Source organism: Uranotaenia lowii, chromosome 3, assembly GCF_029784155.1.
Source record: "Uranotaenia lowii strain MFRU-FL chromosome 3, ASM2978415v1, whole genome shotgun sequence".
Taxonomy (NCBI): domain Eukaryota; kingdom Metazoa; phylum Arthropoda; class Insecta; order Diptera; family Culicidae; genus Uranotaenia; species Uranotaenia lowii.
Genome location: NC_073693.1, coordinates 327,947,962 through 327,972,300, shown reverse-complemented (window position 1 = coordinate 327,972,300; position 24,339 = coordinate 327,947,962). Strand labels below are relative to the sequence as shown.

General features: G+C 38.1%; 2 protein-coding genes across 5 annotated transcripts in view; both read left to right on the top strand.

The window, feature by feature from the left end:
* The first annotated feature begins 716 nt into the window (after window positions 1–716).
* Window positions 717–15,582, top strand: LOC129755457 (uncharacterized). Of its 3 annotated transcripts, none has more exons than XM_055751964.1 (12): window positions 717–882; window positions 1,137–1,427; window positions 1,499–1,768; window positions 8,645–9,004; window positions 9,155–9,215; window positions 9,296–9,348; window positions 10,577–10,928; window positions 11,117–11,392; window positions 11,485–11,740; window positions 11,804–12,516; window positions 12,577–12,717; window positions 12,938–15,582. In XM_055751964.1, exons 1-12 carry the CDS (start codon window positions 853–855, stop codon window positions 14,275–14,277), a joined length of 4,143 nt encoding a protein of 1,380 aa, XP_055607939.1. In that variant the 5' UTR covers window positions 717–852; the 3' UTR covers window positions 14,278–15,582. The 3 variants fall into 3 exon arrangements, with proteins under 3 accessions (XP_055607939.1, XP_055607938.1, XP_055607937.1); XM_055751963.1 differs by having other exon boundaries at window positions 8,645–9,046; window positions 12,941–15,582; XM_055751962.1 differs by having other exon boundaries at window positions 8,645–9,046.
* Window positions 15,583–16,779: 1,197 nt separating this feature from the next.
* Window positions 16,780–24,339, top strand: part of LOC129755379 (probable pseudouridine-5'-phosphatase) — a 45,337-nt gene continuing 37,777 nt past the window's right edge. For both annotated transcript variants that reach the window (XM_055751829.1, XM_055751830.1), the window contains exon 1: window positions 16,780–16,937. The gene's annotated coding sequence lies outside the window, so the exon portion shown is untranslated. The remainder of the gene's footprint in view (window positions 16,938–24,339) is intronic.

The window sequence follows — 24,339 nt, the reverse complement described above, 5'->3', positions numbered from 1 at the left end:
GACGAGAAATATTTCAGTTATTACACCCCGAGAAATAACTCTGGGAGTGGGCACGGTGAAGCGGGAAAATACATGAAAAATAATAAATTTATATTTTTTTCATTTCTGAGTGTATAGTCAGTTTCAACCGCATTCTTCATTTCACGTATACTTACGACTTTAAAAGACTCTAGAAGTGCTGCTGTAGGTAGCTACGCCTTTGATCGACTCGTTTCCGAATAATTTTTCGACTTGTTTACTTTGTGCGCAAACTAACGAAATATAAAAAGGCAGAAGTTAAATATGTGCATACAATTTTAAATCAAACAGATCTAACTTTACACGGTTTGTGACATAAATTTCATTGACCGGTTGATTTTTACACGACGCAATGTAAAATTACATCAAAACAGTTTATTTCTATCCTATTTTTGAAAAAAGTCTAATATTACATCAAAAGGAGTTTAAAATTACATCTTTTTGCAATTACACTCAAGAAAAAATAGATCACTCGTTTTTTAGATTGCGTGTACTTTTAGAAATTTAGAGCTGTCCACTGAAGTGCTGTTTTGAGCCAAAGCAATTAAGTTTTGAGTTTGAAAAAGGAGTGTGAATATCCAGCTTCGATCAGTTGACCCAATCGACGAAAACGGCGCATTTGACAGTTCGGTCGAGTAAAAAACGGTATAAATCGACGAACCGAGATAGCGGCAGCCATTTTGGTCGGTTGAAAAAAGTTCGTGTGCGTGTGTGAAATCTGTGACAAAGCCGTACGGTGTCTACGGATTTTTGCAATTTTGCGGTGAAATGTACCAGTAAATGGTACTAAATAGATTCTAATAGTGCACTAAAGTTAGTAGTAACAAGTGAAGAATGGAAACGGTTCGTGTTTTTAACCAGGAGGTGAGCTTGGGGAAGTTTTGCAAATTTTCCACTCGTGACGACATGGCATTGAGCTTTGACGGTGGTGACCTCAAATTAGAAGTACGGACAAGGAGGCATTAAAATGGGTGCTCCTCGTATTCGCAAAGCCTATTGTGTAGTGGTGCTAACGAAGAAAATTACATAAAACAGAGTTGGGGGAGAAAGTTTCCCGGTCTATTCCGGGATATTGCTGTGTTAAAAGTGTTCTAAAATGTCTCCTCGATTTTTTGCAGCTTTCGGGGCTTTACGAAGCAAAGCCGCCGATCTCCAAGGCAAAGATGGCCTCGATTACCAGGAGCGCCATGAAGGCCATCAAATTCTACAAACACGTCGTACAGAGCGTAGAAAAGTTTATCAGCAAGTGCAAATCTGAATACAAGATCCCCGGTCTGTACGTTATCGATTCGATTGTGCGGCAATCGCGGCATCAGTTCGGCCCGGAGAAGGATGTCTTTGCGCCTCGGTTTGCCCGGAATATGGAGCAAACTTTTGCACACTTGTTTCGTTGCCCACCGGAGGATAAGGTAAAATCTGTAGTTTAATCTGAATTCCGGAAGTTGACACTAATAAAGGTTTTTTTTTATCTACAATACAGAGCAAAATTATACGGGTGCTGAATTTGTGGCAAAAGAATATGGTCTTTGCGCCGGAAGTGATTCAACCCCTGTTTGATCTTGCCAATCCGGAACATCCGCTGCACCAGCAGTACAATGCTTCGATGGCTGCTGGTGGTGCGGCAGGTGGAAGCTCTAGTGGTGCTGCGGATCAATCCGGTGGATCCAACGGTATGAATACATCGGCCCTGTCGCACGATTCTCCAGGACCTCTGGACGATCATGGCAGTTCTACGCAGCAATCAGATACGGTGAGTTTTGAATGTGAACTTAATTATCTATTCTTATCGGTATGTAAAACGATAAAAAGATAACGATAATGTTATCCATTCTGAACTGCGCTTATGACTGTCAGTTTCATAAAATTCCAAAAATCTAAAAAGAATTTGCACTGCATATAGATTTCAAAACATAGAACACAGAATCCTTTTTTTCTGGGATTTTCAAAAATTCAAGAAAATACGATGTTCCTAGTCGTCATCAAAGTATCTTAAGAGATTTTTTTAGTTTAAATAATTCGTTCAATATTATAGCATCGAATTGTCAGTTTAAACATTTTTTCTGGTTCCATTTTTTTAATTAAGGAATGTGGTGAACCACTCTACTTTCGAACTGACAGCCTTTTTTGCAACTGGGGTGACATCTGGTGCACGATGGCCCATCTACCGGTAACGCTTGGTTTACAGCAAAGTTGTTCGACATGCAGCGCCAACTGTTTTTCACTAGGCGAACTAGGGAAAAAGTGATTTTATACGAATTTAGTACTTAGTATGGAAAATCAAATATTTTGAAGCTAAAAAAAAATAATTTTTTGCCGTCGATTTAAAATGGTTATAAAGTCGATTGCAGGAAGGAGTAGAAATTTTTTTTGTCAATGCTTTTTTATTCTGAAGTGTAGTTTTTCACGATAATTTCCAAAATCATACTGAAAAAATTGAAATTTCAAATAAAATAACCTTCACACATTTTAATGAAATACAGTGAAGTTTTTTGTACGATGGTATACTGCCGTTCTAAGCAAGAATGTCCCATGTGACTTTTGGGTCATTTTCACTTTTTTGCTGGAAACGGTCTCTTTTAGTGTTAACCTTCGAATAAAAACACAAACAAGTAAACTTTGTTCTGAACTTACGAAATTTTCATCAAGGTGGTTGTCTCTATGTTGATAGTTCTACGCAAGAATGTCACACTAGAGAAAATTCTATGAGAAATGCAAATTTTATCAAAAAATTGTCTTAAGATGAGTTCAAACTGTTGAATTTAATGATATTCACTGAAAAGAACACTAAAATAGAGGGCAGAGGAGGAGCGAGAAGCCTTGAGTGTTTTATTCAGAGAAATTTTCACTAAACACTTTTCGGTAGACACTACAAGATCCATACGCAACTATACATTTTTATAAACAAAAAAGAAAGGTATTTCTCAAATTACGGTTTAGCATGAGTTTTTGGGAAAAAAATAAACTACGCAAGCTTTTAAAATGATAGAAAAATTGTAGCCGTGTGACAGTTTTTCGTAGAACTAGTATCGACATGCGTTCTGATTCTACGCAAAAGTGTCACATGAAGCATTTTTGGCTCTAATTTGCTGTTTTTTTGTAGGAAATGTAATTCTTTTGGCAGAAAACATTGTAAAATGATTAACTTGAACTGTTCACTACGAAAAAACTGGGGGTGAATGTTTAGTTTGAGCGCAACATTGGAAATATAGCTGATATTTCAATCGCGTTTTTCTCGTTTGCACGTTTTTTCACATGGGACAATCTTGCTTAGAACGGCAGTATACGTGTACCGCGTAAAAAAACCGTATTAATTCCTGAAAACCGCATAAAAAACCTTGCTGATTTCCCGAAAATTGTGTAAAAAAACTTTGAGTTGAGATAATGGGGCTTATTCTGCGACTCGAATGACGTGACTTACGAGATTTCATATATGTAGTTTTGCTGGCTTAAATAGCCTCTCTAGCCTCGAAATTTTCGTTCGGATGAGCTTTTATTGGTCTCCAGAACTCATCGATACACAAATTTCTTTTCTGGAGCATTTTCTGCAGTCAGGACGAAGAAGTGATGTTTCGTGAGTCACGTCACTCGAGTCGCAGAATAAGCCCCAATGAGACATAAAATCTGAGACCTGAGACCTGCGACTTGAGATCTGAAACCTGAGACTTGAGAACTGAGATCTGAAACATGAGATATGAGACATTAGACATGAGAGACCAGATACCTGTGCCCTTAGACTTGGAACTTGAGACCTGAGACATAAGAACTGTGACTTGAGACCTGAGACATGAGACCTAAAACATGAGACATGCGATATGAATACTGAGATCTGAGACCTGAGACATAAGACATGAGCCATGAGATATGAGACGTGAGAAAAACAAAGAAACACAAGGCATGAGACCTGAGTCCTAAGACCTGGCATCTGAGACCTAAGACCTAAAACTTGAGACTTGAGAAATGAGACCTGAGATCTTATACTCGAAACCTGAGTCCTTAGACCTGAGACTCGAAACCTGAGACCTGAGTCCTCAGACCTGAGACCTGAGACCAGAAAACTGAGAAGTGATCCGTGAAAAGTTTGACGGGTACGCGAGACGTGAGATGTGAGCCGTGAGAAGTGAGAAATCAGTCGTAAGAAGTGCGAAGGTAGACGTGAGAAGTGAGAAGAGCATTGAGAATGTAGAAGTGGGACGTTAGAAGTAAGATATTAGACATAAGACGTGAGGAGTGAGCTATGAAATGTTAGAAGTCAGACTTGAAAATTTAAAAAAATCACTTTTCACATCTCGCTTCTAACTTTTTACGGCTCACGTCTCATTTCTTATTTATCACTTCTAACTTGTCACGTCTCACTTTTCTCACCTCATTTCACTCCTTACGGCTCACTTCTCTCGTCTCATGTCTCAGGTTTCATGTCTCTTCAACCTGTTTTTCAACCTGTTCTTTATTTTGAACTTTTAAAACGTACCATTGATTTTGGGTATCGGAAATATCCATTGTCAATTTTATCGGCAGATCGTTCGATTGACTTCCCAATCAAAAAAGGGTTCTAAGGAACACCTCGATCACCCTTTCTTCGAAAGAACAAGTAGTGTAAACGACCGAACAGATTATTTCGGTCCATCCTAATAGGAATCATCCTATCTGGATGACAACCAGGAGAAGAGCTCATGACCGTTGTTCTTCAACGCATCAAAACTATGACTTTGCATGTCTGCGGACTTGAAGGGTTTCAATATCTATTAAGCCGGCATCGATTTTCGTAGCTAGGCAAGCGAAAAGGGTCCTGCCAGTTCAGGTGTCTAAGGGCGTATCTCAAGAATCGCCGCTGAATAGCCTCGAGCCGATCAACACCGTTCTGGTAATAGGGGCACTAGATAACTAATGCGTATTGGAGAATGGAACGAACAATGCTGCCGTAGCAATACACGTTCTTGAAGTCCTTCGTAGCTCTAAAAATGAAACCGTGGCTTCTGGATGCTTTGTGAATCACGTAGTTTGTGTGTGCCTTGAATTCCAGGCACTGTTCTAAGATTACGCCAAGATAGTTGATGTGGTTCACACGTGCGAAGGGTTCGTCTCCAAGGAAGTATTCCGCAAATAAAGGCTGCCGCTTACAAGAACGCTGATGACTGCAAATTTGCTGCGGTTTAATGGCAGACAGTTAATGTCGCACCAGCGAAGAGGTTGAATTGACAATTTATGTCGTCGGGGTCGTTTGGGGCTGTCGAGGAGTGACAACACGTCGTTGAAATGAATTAGGAAAATAATTGGTCCTAGAATGCTACCTTGGGGCAATCTGATCGCAGATTCCACGATCAGAGTTCGCCGTAATGTCATACAGAAACATGTTTATTGTGTATAAAAAAGACCGTCTGACCAATGGTTTACTTAAATCTAGGTCTATCTAAACGTACATTCAGAGTGTTCTACTTAATTAGTTGTTTCTTCTTTCTGTTGTTCTTTGCTTAAAAAAGCATAATGGTGTAAGAAGCGAATTTTTGCGGAACGTAACGGGTCGTTGCTGCCGTAGCGTGTATTTCTCGATTCCCGTGGAAGCCAGTCACTATTTCGCAGAGCTCTTTCTGGGGCATAAAGAGAGAAGGTATCCAAGAACAGTCGATTTCGTTTCTGAGAATTTTCGCCACAAATAGTGATTGACCGATGAAATGGCGATCCGACAGGGCCAAGCAAAACGCAACGTTGTGCATAAGGTGGCAGGTTTCGAGGATAATCCCACGGTAGATCACGCAGAGCATTACGAACGAATTTCCGTTGAACCGCTTCAAAATGCGCTAACCATGTAGCTTCAAATAACCACCTTGCCAGATTTGCAGATTCTAATATTGAATGGACCAGTCAGCAATACAGAGCTCGTAGGCAAACAGGATCCGTAAATTCTTGTCATACGTCTAATTTTGTAATTTGTAATTTTGTAAATTTGTCATACGTCTAATCCCAGCATTCGGATAGCCTTTTCAAGTGTAGCGCTTAAATGTCATATGACTATCCAAAACAACGTCAAGGTCCTTAGTCGTAAAAAAATGGAAGTTTCTTGTGTCAAAATGTTATGATAACAGCACATAGAAACGCTTTAGGCCAGTAGGTTGACAGCACATCAATTTACAACCGTGTCGAGGAATCGCTGTAGTATCTGACAATCTGCCAAGCTGTTAACGGTCAAAAAAAAAATTCAAATCGTCCGCGTACATGAGTACTCCGCATCTAACAAGCAGCACGTTGATATCATTACGGAACAGGGTGAACAATAAAGGGCCCAGATTATTTCCTTGTGGTACACCTGTCGGAATGAAATCTGGAAATTCTGAGGATCCGATTTTAACAGCAAGACGACGATTAGTTAAGTAGCATCTGATCCAGGCGCAGGATCTCTCCGATAATCCGAGCGTTTTGACTTTAAAAGTAAAATTAAGTGATTTACTGAGTCAAATGCCGTAGTGATGTCCGTGTAAATTTAAAAGGTCTACCAGGTTCTTTCCGCTGACTATTTACTCGTTTCCAAAACGATTTTGGGCAGCACTTGAGTTAAGTTGTATGCGACCTAGGTAGTTATGGTAACAACGTTCACTGGCTTTTTTATAAACGGATTTAAGACTTCAGACATGCGATCTGAGACATGAGGCGAGTGCGTTTTTCATAGCAATCTTCAGTTGTTTCATACATACACTGTATCAAAAAATTGTCCGTACAGCACGTACCTTGAAGTCCAAACAATCAAAAAGTGCACTTTTTCAGTCAATAAAAATACTACAAAAACATCATTCGCTGCAGAAATTAGTCCTTTTTGTAGATCAGTATTAAAAACGTTTATAAATTAAACCTTAAAAATAATCTAATTCATTTTGTATAGAAAGTCCCAAAAACGACGTCAAAAAATTGTCCGTACACTGAGGCCTTTGTCAAATATTAGTCAAGTAAACAGTTTTGTGTCAGTCTGTCAAACGAAGAAACGTGAATTGAATCTCAGCAAAGACAATTTCCAGTGGTCTGAGCGATAAATACGGTAAAATGAACTTTATTTAGCATAAATCAGTAGATTTAAACAATTTGTGGATTAAATTAACAGGAAAATGTCTGCTCTTCACAAAAAAAAAACCCGTTGACATCCGGAAACTGATTGTTGACCTGAAGAATGACGGTGAAAGCTTGTCCGAAATTCATTTATTTACTTGTCTTCGAACTACGCATAAAATAGTAAAACGGCCATGATCGTCGGTTCAGTATGTCCTTCAGAATTTTAAGAAGACTAACTCACTGGGGACTAATCGTATAAGCTGATGGTTGGTTTGATCGTATTTTCGGGTCAGAACCAAACAATCATATTTATATTCCTGTAGACGCGTAATATGACTGATAAATCTTTTTATTTTTCTCCGTAAATGAATGTCAAGTTTCCGGTGCAATTTGCGCTGAAAGCATACCACACCATTACATGGCCACCACCGTGCTTAACTGTCGGTCACAAATTTTTCGGATCCAATTCAGTATTTGGATTACGCCATACTCTTACATGTCCGTCAGACCCAAAAATTTTAAATTAGCTTTCGTCCGTGAATATGACGTTCTGCCAGAACTCTTCCGGTTCCAGGACATACTTTCGAGCGTATTCCAGCCGCCTTTTCTTTTTTTTAGCAGATATAAACGGCTTCTTCAGAGCAACACGACCTTGGTTTTTTTTTTCACATGAAGTATGTTCCGTACCGTTTGAGGATTAACCTGTATATTTTCAAAATTCTTCAGGCTGTCTGCTAGTTTCGGGGCTCTGATTTTAGGAATCTGACTGATTTCCCTGCTAATGATGCGATGGTGACGATCCGTAAGCTTCAGTTTGCGGCCTCTTCCTGGAGTGGTCTCCAGGGAGTTAGTCTTTTTAAAGTTCTGAAGGACATACTGAACCGACGATCGTGGCCGTTTTACTATACCTGCAATTTCGGACAAGCTTTTACCGTCATCCTTCAGGTCAGCAATCAGTTTCCGGATGTCAACGAGTATTTTTTTGTGAAGAGCAGACATTTTCATGTTAATTTTTGTGGATTTAATTAACAGGAAAATGTCTGCTTTTCACAAAAAAATACCCGTTGACATCCGGATACACGAAAATCTACTGATTTATGCTAGATAAAGTTCATTTTACCGTATTTATCACTCAGACCACTGGAAATTGTCTTTGCTGAGATTCAATTCACGTTTCTTCGTTTGAAAGACTGACACAAAACTGTTTACTTGACTAATATTTGACAAAGGCCTCAGTGTACGGACAATTTTTTGACGTCGTTTTTGGGACTTTCTATACAAAATGAATTAGATTATTTTTAAGGTTTAATTTATAAACGTTTTTAATACTGATCTACAAAAACGACTAATTTCTGCAGCGAATGATGTTTTTGTAGTATTTTTATTGACTAAAAAAGTGCACTTTTTGATTGTTTGGACTTCAAGGAACGTGCTGTACGGACAATTTTTTGATACACTGTATAATTGAATAAGGATATTATAATAAAACTACGATAAAATCTGCGAAGATTAAGACCTGAAACTCAAGAATCGACCAACACACCGACTCACATTTTACCTTAATCAATCTTTCTCGCCAACTCCATTCCAGAAACCATTGCATCCCAACGTGCTCCGTCAGCTGCAGCAGATCCAACAGCTGCTGATGCGCCAAACCAGCGATAGTTCCCTGGGTGGAAGCGGCAAGGATCAGGTGAAGTTCAATAAGAAACTGCTGGACTTCGATTATGGAAGCGATGACGATGAGGACAAAAACTCGCCATCCGTTCCGTCTACCACATTACCGGATGGGAACAATCTTGCCCAGATCCTGTCGGATCCGAACGTACTCAAGCAGCTGCAGAACCTGCAGAAGCTGAAGCAGCACGAGATGGAGGAAAAGCAAAGCAAGCTGTCGGAGATGCAGATGAAGGAGGAAAAGTTCGAGAAACATCTGGCCAGCGTTCTCAAGGTGCCTACTATTGGTGGTGGTGCCCACGACGGCGGCTACCATGTAAGCGTTCTGTGTGTCGCTTGTGTGCTAATTGAGTGTTTTTGTTTCTCTCTTTTTCTTTTTGCTTTATTTTTGTTCCTTTTATCATTTTTTCGATTTCATTCATAGAAGCTACCCTTTGCCAACGAGTGCGATCTGAGTCGGCAACCACCGATGGATATGACTGCCGGTGAGTTCAAATTATGCTAGCAAACCGATTCGATCAGGGAATTTTCTAATCCACTTTTTATTTTAATTTTACCATTATAGGTCTTCCGGCATCAAAGGAAAGCGATGGCAATGATTTCGACATCGTGACCGAGGTAATTTGCATTTCGAACGATAATTTTTGTTCTTTGGCTGGATCGCTGTATATTTTCCAATGGAAGGTGGGATTTGTTTGTGTATTTTCCGTAACTATAATCTGAAGGAGAGTTTTTTGACCTTTATTCGTCTACGTTAAATTTTCTCAAAATGACCAAAAATGTATATCACTGCATTAAATGAAATAAGCTAAACTTCGGTGAACTGATAATCAGTAGCTTTTCTGTGAGGAACAGTTTTTACCGCATCCCAAGATCGACTTTTCATGAACAGTTAGTATGATGTGTTGATGAAATGACCAATTGCTGTTCATCTAAAAAAGGGGGTTCAACTATGAATATAGATCAGGAAAAAGGAAGGATCAAACATTTCTACCAAAAACCGACTGTGAATTATGGAAATTTGTCAGTAAATTTAACTGCACTAACTGTGGGTTTGTAGTCTGAAGTACATAGTTGAGCTGTTGTTCCGAACAGAATAAGCCTTTTAAAAAATAGATAAGCTCAAACTGTAAAATGAAAAATTACAAATAATCATCATTATCCCAGTAGAGTTTAGAATTGTATTTCTTTCTCGACTTGTTTTTGTCAAAAGTAGTTAACCTCACTTGAAAATGTTATTTTTCAACTTACTTTACCGAACGCAATAACTTCATGCTTAATGGACCCAACGAAACAACATTAATATTTCACAAGTACCGTATGCCTTCTTGACGCAAATGTCAAATATTTACGAAAGTAGCTATATTCATTTTAAACATATATCTCAATGTACTCCAATCGTCTGAAGTATTGCACACAAACCAGTAAGTAGACTCATGTTGCAATCCATCGAGATCATCGTTTGTAAACGGTTTCCCCCCGTTAGCATCCAAGAATAAGTTGCGAGTTGTAACTTGATTCTTCACCACCGGTAAGTCCTCACTTTTTCTTCCAAAAGTTTTGTCATGATCTCTCTCTCTCTCGATTATAATACTGATGCGCAAAAATACACAAACAATCGTTGCTGGAATTTGAAAATGGTTCAATCTCGTTACTCTCGATCTCAGCAGAAACACGTTGCATAGTGGGAAATCTTTCTCGGTCGCTCGCAAAGAACAAAAATAAACTCGAAGGCGTCGTTCAAATAACTACATCTATCAACACATATCCATTATCCCCAAACCGACGGTGAACGTTGGTCGGGAAATGGTTTGATTCACACATTTTCAATCTTTTTCATCTACAGGTTATCAGTGACACACATAGTTCGTCGCCTCGCAGCACTATCGGGGAGCAGCAATATAAATCTTCGACCAGCACTTCGCGTCGCCGTGGAAAGAGTCGTTCCCGGTCACCGAGAGATTCCAGGCGGGACCGCGATCGAGATCGTGGAGGTCGCAGTCGTCGCAGCCGGTCCAGGTCTCGCAGCCGAAGCCGATCACATTCGCGTGGCCGTGGACGGGGTGGAGATCGTCGGTCTTCACGCGACAGAGATCGTGATCGGGGCAAGAGCCAAAAGGAGAAGGAACAGGATAAGGAACGTGAGCGAGAACGCAAGAAGCGAGGACTGCCGGAAATCAAGAAGGAACACCTTAGTGGTAAGAATGTGTGGGCGGGGCAGTAACTGGATTTGAAAGAAATGAAAGAGTATGAAGGACTTGAGTTGTGGTTGAAGATTCCGAACTTTGTAACGTGTTTCTGATGAGACGAAGATCGAGATGAGAGAAAAAGATCGCTATTTACTAATGGGCGTATTGGTTTTGTTCTATTTTTTTGTGCTATACAGTGTGCAGCACCACCCTTTGGGTTGGACATCTGTCTAAACTGGTCCAGCAGGAAGAACTATCCGATACTTTTGGCAAATATGGCGATATCGTCAGTATTGATTTGATTTCGCCACGTGGTTGTGCGTTTATCGTGATGAACCGTCGACAGGATGCGTACAAAAGCATGCAAAGCCTAAAGAGCCACAAACTGCACGGAAGGGCCATTACCATTTCGTGGGCCACTGCCAAAGGTGCCAAGAGCAAGGAGTGGAAAGACTATTGGGACCTCGATCTTGGTTAGTGTCTAGCAAATTCTTTACCAATGCAATAGCTTCCTACAACAAATTCATGTTTTTTTTTCGATTTCAAAAAAATCCAATTCAAATAGGGGTGAGCTACATTCCGTGGAGTAAACTGAACGAACACACCGATTTAGAATCACTTGAAGAAGGTGGCATGTTCGACGAAGACACCATGCCTCAGTGGATGAAGGATAAATTGGCAAACGGGAACCAGAAGAAGCATTCGGAAGGCACCGGAATAGTCAACCCACTTTACGGAGTAGACACAAGTCAGCCACCACCTACGGCTGCCTTGATGGGAGCCATGGGTATGACGTTCCCTGTTGGAGGCGTCGTTCCAAGGTAATGCTGAAATTATTGAAGCCAAGAATAGGTTTATATCTGAGACAATTATTATCTTTGCAGACTACCGATGATGGGACTGCCCATCGTTCCGGGAATGGGTATAAATGTACCACCCCCGAACCTCATGATGGCTGCTACAGCTGGCGGACTCACTAATCCTCCACCACTGCCGATGGCTGGGTTCGGAGTACTTCCGCCACCCCCACCTTCGCACGTGGCTCCGAAATCTGGTGGCGGCGATGATATGGATATCGATATGGACGATGACAACTCAAACCAAAGCCACGGGGCAGCACCAATGCCACCCTCAAATCCGGCGTTCTTTAATCAACCCCCTCCGCCATTGATCCCACCGAATGCTCCGGGAATGGCACCATTTGGACGCGATCACCGTGAAGATGGTGGCAGACGTGGAGGTGACAACCGTGGCGATTTCGAACGTCGTGGAAGGGATGACGGCGATCGTGGCGGCAATCGAAGAGATCAGGAACGCGATGGTGGAAGAGGTCGGAGGAATTTCCGTGATGGCCCCGATGGCAATGGCGAACGAGGTGAGCGTAGTAGTCGCTGGGGAAGCAATGATCGTAACCGTGGAGGAGGTAATGAAGGTGGAGGTCGGGACAATCGGCCTCTTTCAGATCGTTTGCGTGAGTTAGCTGGAGCTGATTTCAGCCAACGAGGAGGTAGTGGCGAAGAAGGAGCAGATGGTCAACCATTTGGTGGCGGAAGAAATTTCAGAGGAGGTCGTAATATGAATAATGAAGGAGGCGACGGTGAGTAGTTCAAGTAAAATGATCCTATATTCGGTGTAACTTTCGTTGTTCTACCGACAGATTTCAACAATCGTGGCGGAGATGATTTTGGTCGTCGTGGAAATTTCCAGCAGGGCGGTAGGTTCAATAACAATCAACGTGGAGGAAGATTCAATAATCGCGGTGGATTCATGCAGAATCGCGGCGGACGCGGTGGACCGGGTTAGTACAAAAAATTGTGTGACAAAACAACTAGCAGCATAAAACATTCTTCTGATTCTTACTAAGTACTCATACAGCCTGTAACAAAAAAAAAAGATCTTAATGTCTGCTAGTTGTATAAGCGGCCGCCAATTTTTTAGCACCCTATATTAATGATTAATGTTATCTTTTCTCTTTCCATTGAATATCCCTGCTTTCAAATGTTATGTTGGTGTAAAAGAAGGCGATATGCAACAACCGGTGAACATAATGTCTCTCCTTAACATGGGTGGTGGAATGTTTGGCAATAACGAACAAGGAGGTGGAGGAGGTGGTGATGAAGGCGGGGACCAGCAGCAGTTCTTCGATCGGGGAGACGGTGGTAATTTCAACAACCGGCGTTGGAACGATCGCAATGAACGCGGTGGTAGAGGAGGACGTGGCAATTGGCGAGATAACAATGACGGAAACGGCGGCGGAGACAACGAAGGTCGTAGATTTGGTAGGAACGATCGCCGTAACGATCAGAGAAATGATCAACGAAACGATCAAAGACCAGATCAACGTAATCAACGCCGTAGTTTTGGTGGCCAAGATGATCAGCCACAGGAACAACAGCAAGGCCGTCATCAAAATCCGGATGAACCACAGCTCAATAGTGGTGGACAAGGCGGTGGTGGTTCTCGGTGGGATGACAATGATGAAATTTGGGATGACGTACCCGCTGCACCGCCTAAACGCAAACAAGAACAACCTCAACAGGAACAATTAGACGGGCGACAGGAAACAAGAAACGAAGAAAAGCGCGAAGAAAAACGTGAAGAGAGACGTGAAGAAAGGCGCGAGGAGAGACGCGAGGAAAGACGCGAAGAGAGACGCGAAGAAAGACGTGAAGAAAGACGTGAAGAAAGACATGAAGAACGACATGAAGAACGACATGAAGAACGGCGCGAAGATCGAGTAGATGAACCTACACAGGAAGCCAAATCAGATGCCGGGAAAAATAGCGGCAACATTGAGACACAAGGTGCTGATGCTTTCTCTCAGCAAGAGCAAAGTAACAAACAATCGGAAGATTTTCAACACACGGATTCTGAAGTCCCACAACAGACTACCCACGTTCCACAAGCCGAAGAAAACTTCGAACAACCAGAAAAATATGCTCGACCTGAAAGAAATTTCGGCCAATCTGAAGATATGTTTATGGAATCAGAGCCTGCACCCCATCAAGAAAATCGCGGAGATAACAAAAATTCCGGTGGCCAAGGTACGCCATTATTCGACGAATCTGGAGGAGCTTCGGAACAACATCGTGAACCCGAACCTGAACCGATTCGGAATAACAGTCCTCCACCCCAGCAATTCCGCGAACCGGAAGTAGTGCACAAACAACATTCACCAGAGCCTAGCCGGGCACAACTATACTCACCATCTCCACCACCACCGGTAATTCAGCAAGAACAGCAACAACCAGAAATCGTCGCTCCGTCTGTTGCAGAGCCGACGTTCGAGGCTACCCCAGTAAACACGGAACCACCTGCCGGGGAAGAACCTGCATCTGCATCAGTTGATGAAGCCTAATTGCAGTTACGTCATCCGTATGTAATCATTTCGTTACGTCACTGAGCATTATCTACTTTTTTTTAATCAAAACCACCAGTTTTCATTCTCGAATGAATACCAACCATTATATTTTTTTTTTCAACTAAGCTGCAGGCATGAAAATATCGAACAATCATAATCAAATAAGTAGGATTCTTTGTTTTTATTTATATACTACGTTTTTTTAACACGAAGTCGATTCTGTTGATTGGTGGCTATCATTTTTTTTTCGAAAAGCTGAAACAACGGCCCAGCGCATGAAAACTATAAAATTCAACAGAGATTCCCAGGTTTTTTTGAAGATTTTTGAAGACAACATCATAAACTAAATAATATAAAAGTCGTAGCAGATTAGAGATAACTAATGAAAAAAGGAGATCAACTATTAGAAAAAAGGCTGTGATATTTACTTTAACAAGTGACTCAATTCCGTAGAAGCATTTCATCATTTGTTAGATTTTGCAAACGAAAATGAAAAAAAAACAATCTAGCAGAGATTGGTTAATCGATTTTATTTTTGTATAATGGATCAAATAAATTATAAGATGATAATTCTAAAGCAAAAACAAAGTTTGTTTAAGCTAAGTAATAATCTAGAGAAATATGAATCATTTAGTTGCAAACAAAATTCACGCTTAACCTTCGGTTGTCGGATCTCGATAATAGAAGGTAGATGTGATATGTGAAACTCAAACCATCGGAGAGCAGCAGCACGTTCCGGATCAGCAGTTCGTCGGAAAGGAGAATCGACCATATGAGCGCTTGCACTCGAGTTGAGTGACTTGTGCAAGGTACTGTGAAACTTTTTTTTAGATTTTGTTATCTATTAATATTATTACAATCATGCAAAGCGAGAAAGCGCCGAAGAAAATGAAACATGCAAACAAAATATCGTACTAGAAAGGCAAATGATGATTATACGATGATGGAAATGCACTACATTATTGATGGTATAGGCCTCAGAATTTTCCCACTGCTTTTTATCCTGACTTCAGGGATAAAATTTAAAAAAAAACACGAGGCTTATCACCAATGCACTTGGAGAAGAAATGTTGCAGCCTTTTTTCTCAACATATGAATACAACATTTAAAATTTTGACTATCTAGATAACATCCAGCACATACATTTTCAAATATTCAACTACTTTGAAGCAAAATGCAGAATATCATGAACTAAATAAAAAAGCATGATTATTCAGTAAACTATAGAATACATTAAGTGAAATATTTGATTCAATAAAACAATACTTACGTTATCATGGAGTGATTGCTGAATAGCAAGAAGACTTGTTTTATTTTTCGTTAAGTAGGAGACAGCATTCTACAAAGCTCTTGTTTTTTTTTTATTTTTCACCAATTATTTATATTATCTGACTTGAACTTCTTTACTCAATTCAAATTGTGAAATAATCATAAATTGTTCTACCTTGTATCATTAGATGAGAAATTTCGGTTTAATTTTTTTTTGTATGAAGCATTCAATGTTTCAGAGTAAATTTTTAATTAAAAAAGTATTTCTGAGGGAATCCAAATCCACATCAATTATTACAGTTCAATTAGTTCAATTACAGCAGGAATAATCCGAAAATAAACATATTTTCCTAGTTCCAACTGGTTCTTTCTAAATTAAATCGGAAATAAGGCTCCCTTCTCATAAGTCATAAAACTTTTGAGATATGAAAGGAATTATGTCCTTCAAAAACCTCATCTTATTTCTGAATCGCTTTATCAATCAACATAATGTCATACAGAATGTTAACCCAAATTCCAAAAAAGTGAATCACCTATGAAATCACATTGAAAAACCAGTTCCAGTTTCAGCTTCATTGAACTTTTTGAATATTTACCGGTTTAAATACCGGAGACATCTCGTGACGTCACACAATACTGAATATGCTGGCAGAGCCAGCCGATTCGATTTAAAAAAAGGCCAGCATTGGTTCGTTTCCCGACTTAAGGAGCGCTGGTAGTTTTAAAATCAATTCTCTTTTGATGCTTGTCCTACTAGCCACTAGGTAGCGCCCTAGACGCAAAGGGATATCGTATTAGAAAAACGTGATGTCAAAATTTTGGGAAATGCATTCCTTGAGAAACGTTTCAAATGGCTATAAATTAATTTTTGATCGCTTTTATATTCTATACATATTATACTCAGTTTTACTCACTTATTATTGCCTATTAAAGTCCAAAACATGTTGAAATTTAAAAAAAAGTCATACCATTGCTAAAAATGAGTCATACGCCGTTTTATGTGACACTGTTTGGTACGGATGCTGTTTAGAAAAATAAATTTGATTTTTCACGATTTTTTTAAAATTAACTTTTTCATCTCGTGTGTTCCGCAAACGGTTCAAACAGAAAACAAGTGCATTAAAAATAATGTATAGTTGAGTAACTTCTTTTTAATGTGCGATAGAAAAGGCGAAATGTCAAAAACAGCTGCGGTTTGTTTTTCTGTTTATTCTTCCTTGTGCATATTCGTATGCAGCTTTTCTTATCAAAAAAGCGCCGTGGTTTTGTGATTGCAGTTTATTATCAAAAACTTTTTGCGTTTTCCCTCAATAAATCAAACACGAACCGGCAAGTTTGTGTTATCAATTGCATTGGTGATATTTGGAATAAGATTTACGGAAATCAAAGTAAGTTGACAACAATTTTTTGTTGATAATTTTTCTACTAGTCTACTTGTTACTAGATATTATATAAGACCTTCAAAATTCTGGTTGAAGATGCATGAAAATGTTATGATTAAGAACCTGCTTTAATAAGGTTGAAAAATACGCAAATTGGGCCACTGGACACGGAGGAAAGAGGAAGAATAACGCGAGAGCGTTAAAATCCTAAAAAAAACAAAAAACAATCAACTAGCAAGTTGGACCAATACTGGCCCTAGCGGTCCCATCAACAGGGGCAACTTCAAAGAAAAAACCCGATTTAATACACTTATCAGTGGATTGGAGGCTTTCTTACAGAGTGTCAATTATCTTTGGAAATAAATGACACAATAATGGATTCCTTATTTCTGAATTATTTATTATTAATCTATAAAAAAGATAATGATTAAAGAAAATCGATAGCAAAAATTACTAAACTCAATATAAAAAAAAGGTGCCCAGTACGTTTTTTGGAGGATAAACGAACTTATATTCAACGAGTTCATTTATAATCCAAATAATTCAAACTGTTAAAGTTTGAGAGCCACATATCTCGACGCTCACTAGTGGTCAAGGGGTTAACCTCCTAAACTCTCATGCTAGATGGCGTGGGATCGATTCTCTGCTGTTTTATGAAATTTTTGTCAAATTTTTGATCGCCTCGTGATTAATTTAGCGATTGCTGGCTACTGCTGCTGAGCAAATGGCTACCTTTTTTGGAGCCGACATAAGCATGATATTTACTATGGAATAGACAAATTTTAAACAATTTTGTTTTTTTTTTGGTTTTGAGATAGGTCCTACAAGAAAAAAAATCCAATTTTTTGATACTAAATTCATCAAAATCGTGAAACCTAGAATAGGAGTTAATGTGTTAAGAACGTTTTTATGGAACATACAAATTCCCGGACATCATCGTAACTCGTCGAGCTGAGTCGATTGGTACCTATAAAGTGGGGTCTTGGACCCTTAATTAATGATATCCCCAACTGACCGTTCCCTATGCCTTTCTGTAAGAAAGCCAAAAAAAGGTTGAAAAATTATGAAGTGCTTTCATCTAGGGAAACAAACATGTTTGGCTTTGGTCATCGGTATCTGGAATTTTTAACATATTTTCATGATGCACCTCATTCAACCGAATTAGGCACCTACCTGAAATGGTTATTTCAACAAATAAAATTACGGATCTTAGAGGATATTGTGCTTTTACCCTTCCACTTGGAGTATTCACAACTGCAAAATTGAACTGTAATAATGTTGGATTGTAATTATGTTAAATCTTAAGCCTGAACTTAGACTGCTCAACCATCCTGAGTATGTAATTGATGTGAATAAATCAAAGTGGCTTCAACAGAGATCCCAAAGTATGCTATATTGTCGTTTGGTAACAAACTTAAGATTCTTGTTAAGCATGCCCTTTAGTATGTTGAATTGTGCAATATGTATCCTACCTAACCTAAGGGTTAGATAAAATAACTAAGAAATTTTAAAAAATACAGATGAAAATAACTAATGAAAAATTGAGAATTTCATTAACATTTTATTTTTAGGCAAAACGTATTTAGATGAGCGATCGCGATTTTCTACTTTTTTTAATATTTTTGGAAACCTCTATATCTGATCCTTGAAGACAGGGAAACTGGCAAATCTATAAAATTGAACATTTATTTACATAATTTAAAAATTCCCTCATCATGAATTTGACTCATTCTTCAAGCTTCATGCTGATTTTTACCTTAACTTGTGTAAGAACCCATCTTCTTTATAAAACTTTCATAACTATTAGACAAAAATCTTCATAAGTCAGAACTAGTTTTTGGCATAAAATAGTATGGGAGAGTGGGGAATCATGGGCCACTTTTATTCGTTGTTCCATAACTTCTTTATTATAAAAGATAAAATGAAAATAAAAAATGGTATGGTTTTCTACATTTTCAAGGTATCATAAGGTATTTTTTTTTAAATTTTTAATAAGTTATTTTCCCCAAATTCCGACTGTTTAAAAAAAAGCAATATTTTTTGGATTTTGAAAAATGGTGGGGAATCGTGGGCCACCAAATCCAAATTGACCAAATGACATGCAAAGTTTATGAGTTGACCCAAAACTGTGATTTCCTAATTCATTTCGTTATTTTAAAGCAATTTCAGATGATGAAATAAAAAAGAGAGCTGTGTATGATCGCATAGATTCCAAAACCTGGCTCGCGGACGTTTTGGCAAAATTTCTTATAAAGGATGGACATAATATTTGTCATAACTCTTTATTTGGCATAAGAAAACTTTACAGATTGGTAAAACGTATTTTAAGTTCTGAATGTGGATAAAAACATAAAAATATAGGTGGTTCTAGATGAGTGGCCCACGATTCCCCTCAAGCTATGATTTGCAAATTGGTTGCGTTTGTGTGACTTATTGATGTTTCATCAAAAATTCCTTTTCCACGTGAAAGATCATGAAAAAACTAAGATCATAAGCGTATGAGCATATTTTTGTTATGCACTTTAGATTCCCCATCGATGAAATAAACGGGTGTTTTTTTAATTATGTAAGTAAATTTTTCTAACTTTTTTTAGCTTGATAAATAAAAGAAGCATATGATGCGTATTTCAGTCAACAACATATAGGAATATATGCTTACGCAAAGCGACGTCGATGACAGTTGGTTTGAGATTTTTATCTCAACACACATCTGAGATATTAAAAGTGGCCCACGTTTCCCCATGGCCCACGATACCCCACTCTCCCCTTCAAATTGAAACCAGAAAAATGGGAATTAATACCTAAGTCTTTTTAAAAACTGAAAACTGATTTTAAACTTAAATTTTAAAAATCTTCGTAACATTCTATAGTTTTGCCAAAAAAGTGCAAACTTTTTTTAAATGAATGTGTACACTAAACTCAAATTCCTACTTAAAATATATTGACACAAATGGAAGAACGTTGGTAAAGTGTCACACATAAAAAACGCTTAAAATACTCTTGAGAATTCACTTAAAAGTAAGGCACAAGTAAATTTCTTCCCTTCAAGTGGCTCAGTACATTTCACTTGTCTCTCACTTAAGTTATAAGTGAACGATCCAAAATCTACTCATTCATCACATGAATTTTAAGTGACTGACATTTGAAATTCTATATCGTCGGGTCAACTGCACTGGGAATCTTTGTTATCATTTTTGTTTCGATTGAACTCAACGGGACATTTTTTCTACAGCGGAACTGTTGGACAAAACCAATAAATGAAAATATAATTTTAAATTCTGAATTTCTGATTGATTAAAATTCTTTAATAATTACAACGCTTAAAAAGTTTATTCTTTTCTGATCGAATACAAAAAAAGTCACAGGAAAATCGCGTTTACAGAAAAAATTGAATGACCTTACTCTTACAATCCACATGCTCGATCACTCCAAATTCACTTGACCTCTCATTCAAGAAAATTTTCACTTGACGTTCACTTAAAATTCGCATGAATTTACATGTGGCCAAAATTCATTCCGGAGATAACTTATATTTTAAGTGAAAATTATTTTTAGTTTACCTATTTTCGAAAGTTTTCTCGAAAGGGGTAAGTATTCTAAATGCGCCTAGTTAGATAAATGCGCCTACAGCTATTCGGCGATTGAAGCTTAATCGAAGGTTTAATGATGATTGGAAAGTGGAATAAGAGGGTGTTTTTGTATTCCCCCTTGATGTTTGCAAAATGCCTCTATCCTAAAATAACAGGTGAAATAGAAAAAAATGATTTTGATAATCATAACTTCGAATCTAAGCCCTAATCAACACCTATACACGGAAAATAATAAAAAGGTAAAATTTACCGAGACAGCAAAGGTGAACGCTTGCAAAAGCCAAAAAGGTAACTTCTACCTTTTCGAGGTGAAACTCACCTCACAGCGAGGTAAAATATACCTGAAACGAAGAATGAAAAAAGGTACAATTCACCGAGAAAAAATGTGAATCCAAAAAAGGTAAATTTTACCTCGTAGCGAGGTGAAGTTCACCTGAATTGAGCTGAATCAAAAAGTATAATCCACCTAGAGAGAAAGGTAAATCCAAATAAGTTAAAACTTACCTCGTAGCGAGGTGAAGTTGACCTGGATTGAGCTAAAGAAAACGGTACAAATCATCTCGAAAAAAAGTAACTATTTGACGAATCCGTTTATTGAGGTTAAGCTGTTTTGCCGTTTAGGAACAAGTTTTGCTTCGTGCACAAGATGTGAAAATCGGAACAAAATGGTAATTGTTTTTTAAGATTTCATTTAGTTGTGGGTTCTCTTCATAATACTTTGCTTTTGTTTCAGATCGGCCCACAGAGCTTCGTGTTGTATTCCCGTCAGCCTTCAGATATTATTCCGGAAAAGCCGGACCTGACAAGCTTGGCGAACAAAGGACTTGCCTCAACAATTTTTAAAGAACACGGTGATATATTTCAAAAATAAATATTAGGTAACAGTCCCTATTTATTTCAAATAAATACCATTTTTTTCATGAACTGTGTTTTTTTTTAATTAATTTTATTGAAGAAACCAATCAAACAAACTAGCATTTACCTTTTAAATCAGTGAATGGGAAAACGGTATTATTTACTATTTTGCTAGGTGAATGAGAAAATGGTAAAATCTACCTTTTTGCTAGGTGAATTGAAAAAAGGTAAAATTTACCTTTTTGCTAGGTGAATGAAAAAAAGGTAAAATTTACCTCGAAAGAGGGGTGGAAAAAATTCACCTCGCAAAAAGGTAAATTTTACCTTTTTTTTATTTTCCGTGTAGAGAATTGAAGATGTCAAAACAGATTTGATAAAGTTTTTCTTATGAATGAACTGATCCCGATTAGAAAAGAAAAACAAAATTATATTAAGAAGTTATTTTGATATTCAAGTTTTTCCTATCAAAATGAGATATAATTTAGTACTCGTAGGATGTTAAAATATCTCAAATTATAACAAAAAGTCCATGCAAGCATAACTAAGAGCAAGTCCAATGGTGTTGGGAAAAAGTGGTAGGAATTTTGACAGCTGTAGCACAGATGGGAATTTTTGTATCGTGAAAAATAGATCAAAAATGTTGGCCGTCCACCGGTGTGATAGAAAACGAAGGTATAAAATTGGGGGCAACCAGCGATGCCAAGTGCATTTGCTGTTCAGTATTTTTACTATTTTTCCTATTTCGAATTGATCGTTTAAAAATTGAAATCAAATTCACTTTATTGAAATAGTAGTGCTAATACCATTCTTAAAACTTTTTCTAAGTTGTTGAGAGAGTTTTGCATTGGATAAGTATACAAGTTTCACTCAACTGAGCATGTCTCATCTATGAAACAACTTTGTTGATTTTGTTTGGTTCCGGCACGATTTTTTTTTCATAAACGCTTACAAATCTTTTAAAAAAAATGCTCATTTTCTGCATACCGGCAGCACAACCTAAAATTTGGAATATGGGGTTAAATTATAAAATAATTTGCGTTTGATATGATTGACACTCGACGAATTAACAGCGAGGGTTCCGTTTTCTAAAGATGATGGACCATTAAAGGCGACGTTAAAACTTTGATACCGGACATTCCGACGGAATAACATTTTTCAAATAAAAAAATGAAACTCCTACTCCCGAAAACCGCTCAAACAAACAAAATTTATTTACCCAGCTGTCTGGCATCTCTGCGCCTCGAAATGTATGATAGCCAATTCAATTGGCAAGGGCATGACAAAAATTGGCTGTAGGTTTTAAAGAGTTGATTAACTTCTTTGTAATTCGTATCAATTTAAGTGATAAGAGAATTGTTTACAAAAGAAAATATCACTTTATGTTAAAATCCTGAAATTGGTCAATTTCCTTTATTTTCCCCTCAACTAAGGTTTTGAGCATAAGAAAGATGGCAGCACCGAAGCGTTTCATGCACGAATACTGTATTGCAACGCCGACTGTATCACTCGGTTCGGTGTTGCAAAACATCGTGTTTTTCTATCACCCTCGGCCAAAAAGTTTTATACGATACAAATTTTGCAGCGCGAAACTGTTCGAATATCAGATTTTCCCAACACCGGTGTACGGCAAATGTGTTGTGATGTGTTGTAAACCTTCAAAATTTCTATCTCCATCTCAACCAGTGAACTTGCTCTAAGTTATGTCACTCCCTGATAGAACTATATCAAGATTATATCTCAATCAGATAGGATTTAGACCACAACAAATTAAAAAATACGAGTCTTGCAAACAACCTTGTATGCGTTTTACACGGTTTGGGGGTTTGGGGGTTAAATCCTTCCCCATGAGTGTCCATCAAAAGCAAGCAAGGTATTCAACTCTACACACAAAATTTGTTATTCCTAATCAAATTTTGATCTTTACTCAGAACTGATGTCAGAACCTCGAAAACTAATCTCCGGTTCAGAATTCAGCTACAGTTTTTCAAAATTTTCTCAATGATTGAGAGGAATTCATTTCTGAATAATCAATTTCAAATAAGATGTGATTTATTTCAGAGATTCTGGTTCCTCATTATCAAAATCGAAATTGTATTTGTGTTTACATATTTTGAACTATGTCCAGTCTTGATTTTCAGTTCAAATTATCATTTAAAATTGAAATAGAAAGCTGTATTTGAAATCGTCGAATAAATTTGGTTTTACATTTCCTTCAAAATTTGATTCATGATTTTCGAAACTCACACCCATTTTTAACATTTAGTTTATCGTTTTCCGAATATGAAAAAAAATCTTAGAAATCATTCTTAGTTTTTGTTTTTTTTTTTTTTTTGTAAGTTCTTTATTTGAAACGGCTCATACCTTTAGGCTTTAAGGAGCCAAACTCCATTTTGTTTGATTACAATTGTGTGCTTATATCTAGTTCACTTTAAGAAGAAAGGATAGAAGATAGATAGGGAAATATAAAAATAAAAAGAATTATAGACGAAGATCAATAGCTCTTAGGAAAAGGTATATTTCGAACATGTAGTCCAAGTCTATCACGGCCAGCACATCTCTCACTGGAACATAGGGTGGTTTTCCTCGGGCCCGAAGGGAGTCTATGAAATTAGTTCTGGCGACAAGATGGACCTCACACGACCAAACAATATGCTCGATGTCATGGTAACCTTGGCCGCAACCACACAAATTGCTGCCAGCAATGTCAAAACGATAGAGTACCGCGTCTGAGGAATAATGATTGGACATGAGACGGGAAAATATACGAATAAAATCCCGACTCAGGTCCAATCTATTAAACCAGGGTTTAAGGCTTACCTTTGGGATAATCGAATGGAGCCACCGACCCAACTCATCCTCGTCCCATTTGCGCTGCCAGTTGACAAGAGAGTTTCTTCGAACCAAATAGTAAAATTCGTTGAAGACGATTTCACGTGGATACGTGTCGCCTTCCATCGCCCCCA

Excerpts from the sequence above, each read along its gene's own strand:
- LOC129755457 (XM_055751962.1), top strand. The coding sequence starts at position 853 with ATGGAAACGGTTCGTGTTTTTAACCAGGAG. Across the intron at positions 12,517-12,576 it reads GAATAATGAAGGAGGCGACG|ATTTCAACAATCGTGGCGGA; the intron begins GTGAGTAGTTCA and ends TTCTACCGACAG. Across the intron at positions 12,718-12,937 it reads CGGCGGACGCGGTGGACCGG|AAGGCGATATGCAACAACCG; the intron begins GTTAGTACAAAA and ends TTGGTGTAAAAG.